Source organism: Paroedura picta, chromosome 6 (genome assembly GCF_049243985.1).
Source record: "Paroedura picta isolate Pp20150507F chromosome 6, Ppicta_v3.0, whole genome shotgun sequence".
Classification (NCBI taxonomy): Eukaryota; Metazoa; Chordata; class Lepidosauria; order Squamata; family Gekkonidae; genus Paroedura; species Paroedura picta.
The window spans coordinates 5553709-5559847 of record NC_135374.1 but is presented as its reverse complement, the minus strand read 5'-3'; the positions used below and the strand labels follow the sequence as shown (position 1 = coordinate 5559847).

The 6139-nt window shown below is 50.3% G+C and overlaps 1 protein-coding gene across 1 annotated transcript; it reads left to right on the top strand.

Moving 5' to 3' along the window:
• The first annotated feature begins 667 nt into the window (after positions 1-667).
• Positions 668-3865, top strand: LOC143840547 (uncharacterized). The gene is made up of 2 exons (XM_077344159.1): positions 668-803; positions 2927-3865. The coding sequence occupies exon 2, from the start codon at positions 2978-2980 to the stop codon at positions 3863-3865; it is 888 nt and encodes a 295-aa protein (XP_077200274.1). The 5' UTR covers positions 668-803; positions 2927-2977.
• The last annotated feature ends 2274 nt before the right edge of the window (positions 3866-6139 follow it).

Genomic DNA, 6139 nt, shown 5'->3' with positions numbered 1-6139 from the left:
CTCACCACCTCCTTAGGCAGCCTATTCCACTGCTGAACTACTCTGACTGTGAAAATCTTTTTCCTGATATCTAGCCTATATCGTTGTCCTTGTAGTTTAAACCCATTACTGCATGTCCTCTCCTCTGCAGCCAGCAGAAACAGCATCCTGCCCTCCTCCAAGTGACAACCTTTCAAATACTTAAAGAGGGCTCTCATGTCCCCTCTCAACCTCCTTTTCTCCAGGCTGAACATTCCCAAGTCCCTCAACCTATCTTCATAGGGCTTGGTCCCTTGGCCCCAGATCATCCTTGTCGCTCTCCTCTGTACCCTTTCAATTTTATCTACGTCCTTCTTGAAGTGAGGCCTCCAGAACTGCACACAGTACTCCAGGTGTGGTCTGACCAGTGCCGTATACAATGGGACTATGACATCTTGTGATTTTGATGTGATGCCCCTGTTGATACAGCCCAAAATGGCTGTCTCAAGATGATGTTGAGCCAAAGTATTTCTGAGCACGGACGCCTTTCACCCAGGGGAGGGGGCGGGCGATGGTCAGAAAGACGTGAACAATTTGCTCAGCAGACATGAAAATTTTAGCTTCTGTTCTGCTAGTTCCGTTTCGGGCATCTCCTGGCTTTTGTGATGTCATCCCCCCCTTTGGATGGCTCAGTTCTCCGCTTTACAAGGTTCAAAGCTGTGAGGGAGGGATTGTGACATCAGGCTTAACTTGGGTTCTAGCTGCTGGGCTCACTTGTCTCGGATTGGTTGTTGTCAGAGTCCGGAAAAATGAGTCATGGACTTGGGGCAATTGGAGGCCTCCGGGTAAGTAGGCCCTAACCGTGTCCCCTGCAAGCCATGCCCGTGGGTGGCTTCTCATGAACACGGTCAACCTTCCTCAGGGCAATCTGAGACACAGGGTCTTGCCCAGCTCTTTCCCTTGCCCAAGACTGCAGCAGTTCTATTCTGGATGAGATGTGAGCTGCTTAACGTTTTTTGTGGGTTTTCTGTGCTGTGTGGATGTGGACTGGTTGTCTTTTTTTTTGCCAGTAGCTGTGGCTGGCAGCAGGATAGGGATCTCTCCATGCCAAAGTGTGGTGTGTGTGAACAGGAGCTGGGCATTTTGTTTACTTCTCAGTGTCTGTGCATAACACACCACATTCCTAGCTGGGAGTTCCTAATGAATTGCAACCAGACACAGGGGAAAACACTTCCTGATGGACTTGCTAATGAATGCCACCCAGATGCGGGGAAAATGCACTTGCTAATGAACTCCATCCAGGCACTGGAAAAATGCTTCAGAAATACTGAGATGTGGAAATATTGGAAGGCTGATTTCATATAATGAGTGTTGCTTCCAAGAAATTAATTTGGTCCCCTTGCTAGTTCTTGTGATGGGTCATGTCTTCCGCAGTATGAGTTAAATACGATGATGCTAATTATGGTTATAAGTGACTGAGGAAGGCTTTGTGCTGATTTTCATTTGTTGTTCCGTTTTATAGGACTTGGCAGTGTGTGGTATTCTATTGTTTGTGTGCAATTGTCTCCCGTTTTTTATTTCTTTATGGATTAAATTCCTGGTGTTATATTTTTTGCACATGTATCAATTGCATCGTACCACTTTTTCTGTTTCTTTGGGTTGTTAGCTCTTTTTTAGGGGGGTACCCCTGGGCTACGGTATCCTTCTGCTCACTTTCTTTTTATTTGAATGGAGTCTCAGCAGCAGGAGATAGGATCTGCTGTAAGGGGGTTCAACCCACTGTAGAACAGTCCCATAGATATCAGGGGGAAATTTTCCCAATCCGAGAAGCTCAGCCGTGGAAGGGGCTGCCTCAGGAGGTGGGGAGCTCCCCCTCACTGGCCGACTTCAAGCAGCAGCTAGACAGATCCTTCTCCTGGGTGCTTGAGGATGATCCTGCACTGAGCAGCTGGTGGGACTAGATGGTCTGGATAGCCCCTTCCCACTCTAGGATTCTAGGAGTCTAGTTCAGACGTGGAGTGGGTTGCCTAAGAGCCAGTTTGGTGTAGTGGTTAGGAGTGTAGACTTCTAATCTGGCATGCTGGGTTTGATTCTGCACTCCCCCACATGCAACCAGCTGGGTGACCTTGGGCTCGCCACAGCACTGATAAAACTGTTCTGAGTAGTGATATCAGGGCTCTCTCAACCTCACCCACCTCACAGGGTGTCTGTTGTGGGGAGAGGAATGGGAAGGCAACTGTAAGCCGCTTTGAGCCTCCTTTGGGTAGGGAAAAGCGGCATATAAGAACCAACTCTTCTTCTTCTTCTTCTTCTTCTTCTTCTTCTTCTTCTTCTTCTTCTTCTTCTTCTTCTTCTTCTTCTTCTTCTTCTTCTTCTTCTAGAAGTCCAGTTCAGCCGTGGAAGGGGCTGCCTATGGAGGTGGGGAGCCCCCCCTCACTGGTGGTCTTCAAGCAGCAGCTAGACAGATCCTTCTCCTGGGTGCTTGAGGCTGATCCTGCACTGAGCAGGGGGTGGGACTGGATGGCCTGCATGGCCCCTTCCCAGTCTAGGATTCTAGGAGTTTAGTTCAGTCGTGGAATGGGCTGCCTAAGGAGGTGGGGAGCTCCCCCTCACTGGTGGTCTTCAAGCAGCGACTGGACAGATCCTTCTCCTGGATGCTTGAGGCTGATCCTGCACTGAGCAGGGGGTGGGACTAGATGGCCTCTATGGCCCCTTCCCATTCTAGGAGTCTAGTTCAGCAGTGGAAGGGGCTGCCTAAGGAGGTGGGGAGCTCCCCCTCACTGGCTGTCTTCAAGCAGCGGCTGGACAGATCTTTCTCCTGGATGCTTGAGGCTGATCCTGCACTGAGCAGGGGGTGGGACTAGATGGCCTGGATGGCCCCTCCCCACTCTAGAATTCTGTTATTCTCACTGCCGTGTAACTAGGGACCCCTGGGCTTGTTCTGTTCATTTTCTTTTCGTCTGAACAGAGTCTCACTGCCGGCTAATTGATTCCCCTCCGATTCGGCCAACCCAGCACCATGGACGTGCAGCGCCTAGTCGATGCCAATGAAAACTTAAAAACCGAGATCTGGGACCTCCGAGAGATGGCCTCCGATCTCGACCTGGAGAAAGAGGAAATCGTTATCGAGAACCAATCCATCAAGGAGCAGATCCGGAGCCTGGAAGCCAAGATCGACTGCTTCCGGGCCATGGCGGAAGACTCCCGCCGGGAAGAGGAAGAGCTGCAAGCCACGGTTTCCCACCTGGAAGAGACCATCAGACGCCTGGAGACCCAAAGCCAGGCCCTGCAGGAGATCAACCACACGTTGAAGATCGAAATCCAAACCATCTCCAGCCACGTGGTTTTCTTCCAGGATTACCAAGCGGTCCAGGAACAGGACCTCACCTGCGTGAAGCAGGTGATGGAGAATATCGTGGGGTACTTCTGGAGCCTGAAGTCGAAGATCGAGATCACGAATCGGCACTACGAGGAGGAGAGAAGGCAGGTCTGCGAGCTGAGGCACACCCTTGGAGAGCTGGAGGAGATCCAGCAGGCCCAGGAGGATGAGATAGCCTCTCTCCGGGGCCAGCTGGAGGAGGCCTCGCTGCTGAAATTCGAGACGGATGAGAACGCCAGGGCCCCTTCCTTGCTGCACGAGATGGTGCAGGCCAAGTTGATCCAAGACTCCCTGGCGATGCAGAACTCCATCCTCTTCTTTTTCTCCAAACTCGTCTGGCTGTTGCTGGCGGCCATCGTCTGCGTGGGCGTCGTGAGATTTTTCGTCAAATTCTACATCTTCTCATTCGGTGAGGACTTGGAAACGGGGAGCCGGTTACTCCTCTTTATGGATCACGGTCTCGAGCTGCTGTTCGAAGTCCTCTCTCTGCATCGGGCCAAGAAGCCTGGCGGGTTGGAACCCTTCTGAGTTTACTGCCCTGGCCAGGCCATGGAGAACCCTGAATTCTTGTGTCCAAATGGTGTATGGTTGCCAAATTAAAACTACAGCCTTTACGAAAGCCAGCCGAAATCTTTGGCTGACTCCTTGACTTTGGGTGGGGGCTTTCCTGGAGGTTTGGGGGAGGGTGGAGGTTGGGGAGTGAAGGGATCTCAATGGAGTACAAGGCCATAGTCCACCCTCCCTGGTAGCCCTTTTCTCCTGGGGAATTGATCTCTGTCTTCCAGAGAACAGCTGTAATTCCAGGAGAAATCCTGGCCTCATCTGAAGGTTGGTATTTCCTTACTGGGAGGGGAAACGTTAGAAGAATTCCATCTGAAGAAACCAAGGGTTGGACAACAGTGCCCCCTACAGGCAAATGGGATTTGGGGCTGTATTAAAAGAGGCATGGAGTCTCCAGATCGATCACACAACATGAAATTATGTTTTTTCTCTGCTCTGGTTAGGCTTCACTTAGAGCACTGTGTTCAGTTTTGGGGACCTCAGTGGATCTCATCAGATCATGCAAGCTAAGCTAGGCTTCCTCGGGAGGTGGTGGGTTCTCCTTCTGGAGAACCAGCTTGGTGTAGAGGTTAGGCAGTGGTTATCATGGAACACAAGATAAAACTTTGGGCTGATCCTGCGTTGAGCAGGGGGTTGGACTAGATGGCCTATATAGCCCCTTCCAACTCTATGATTCTATGATTCTAAGAAGTTGAAGAGCTGTTTTTTTGTACCCTAATTTTATTATCTGAAGGTGTCTCAAGGCAGCTTACAATGGCCTTCCCTTCTTCTCCCCATAACAAACACCCTGTGAGGGAAGTGAGGCTGAGAGAGCCCTGATATTACTGCTCTGTGAGAACAGCTCTAACAGGGCTGTGACTAGCCCAAGGTCACCAAGATGGCTGCACTTGGAGGAGTGGAGAATCAAACCCGGCTGTTCAGATTAGAGGCCACTGCTATACCAGCTGAATTTTTGTTTTTTAGATTGCAGTCACAGCAGTTCAACAGTGTAATGGGCATCTCGGGTGCATTTCATCTGGCCCAGGGGATTTGAACTCATCCAGTGCAGCTAAATGCCTCTCAGCAACCTCTCTGTCCATGTCAACCTGCCACCCAGACACTATCCATTGGCTACTGCCATCTCTAGATGTGCCTAAACCCTTTGACCTGTGGGAAAAATCAGATGTAAAATAGGCACTAAGCCTTTCTGCTTTCTCTGCATCTTCCATTAGAGTTTGTCCATCCGCACCCAACAGTGGGCCTATTGCCTGCTTTACTTTACGTTTGCTCCTCACATAACTGAAAAATCTTTTCTTGTTACAGTGGGCTTCTTAGCTCACTCTCAGCTTTGGCCTTTCTGATGATTGATCTACAGTGCCTAGTAACCTGTAGGTACTCTTCTTTAGAGCTCTGTCCTTCCCTCCATTTCCTGAACATTTTCCTTTTCTTTCTTAGTTCCTCTTGAAGTTCTCTGTTCATCCACGTAGGCTTCTTAGAGCTCCTGCAGTGTTTTCGTCTTTCTGGGATAGCTCCTGCAGTGTTTTCGTCTTTCTGGGATCTCTCCACCCATAATTTAAACCCTGGGCTCTGGGTCCTCGCCTCTGTTGCCACCGGGGGGGGGGGCTCCCTGCCCACCTCCAAGGGACGGTGCTTCAGATACTTCAAGAGAGCCATCCTGGCACCTCCCTCAGCCTCCTATTCTTTGCAGCCTCCACTGCATCTGAAATCTGATTCTGACCCAGCTGTGTGACCCTGACTGGGTGCAGCTTTGTCTCTTATCAGTTCAGAAGCATCTCTTCAGAGGGAGTACCTTATCAGAAGCGATCTTTGGAGGGGAATTCCTGAGAGTCATAGAACAAAAGTTTAAGTTCAGTGGCCCTTGGGAGAGCAGCCAAGTTTTATTCAAGGGTATAAACCTCTGGGTGCATGCAACGTTCTCCCTGCTCCCCAGAATTAAACCAAAACAAATGGTGACCATATTTAAAAGCCAGGTTTGTGTACCCCACTTTTTAATACCCAAAGGAGTCTCAAAGCAGTTTTCAAGCACCTTCCCTTCCTCTCCCCACAACAGACAGCCTGTGAGGGAGGTGGGTCTGAGAGAGCCCCGAGAGAATTGTGACAGACTCAAGGTCACCCACCTGGTCTTATGCGTCTCAAAGTGGCTGACAATTGCCTTCCCTTCCTCTCCCAACAACAGTCACTCTGCGAGGTAGGTGGAGGCTGAGAGAGCTCAAAGAAAACTATGACTTGCCCAAGGTCACC

Bases quoted from the DNA above. Each gene is read 5' to 3' on its own strand.
- LOC143840547 (XM_077344159.1), top strand. From the start codon at position 2,978: ATGGACGTGCAGCGCCTAGTCGATGCCAATGAAAACTTAAAAACCGAG.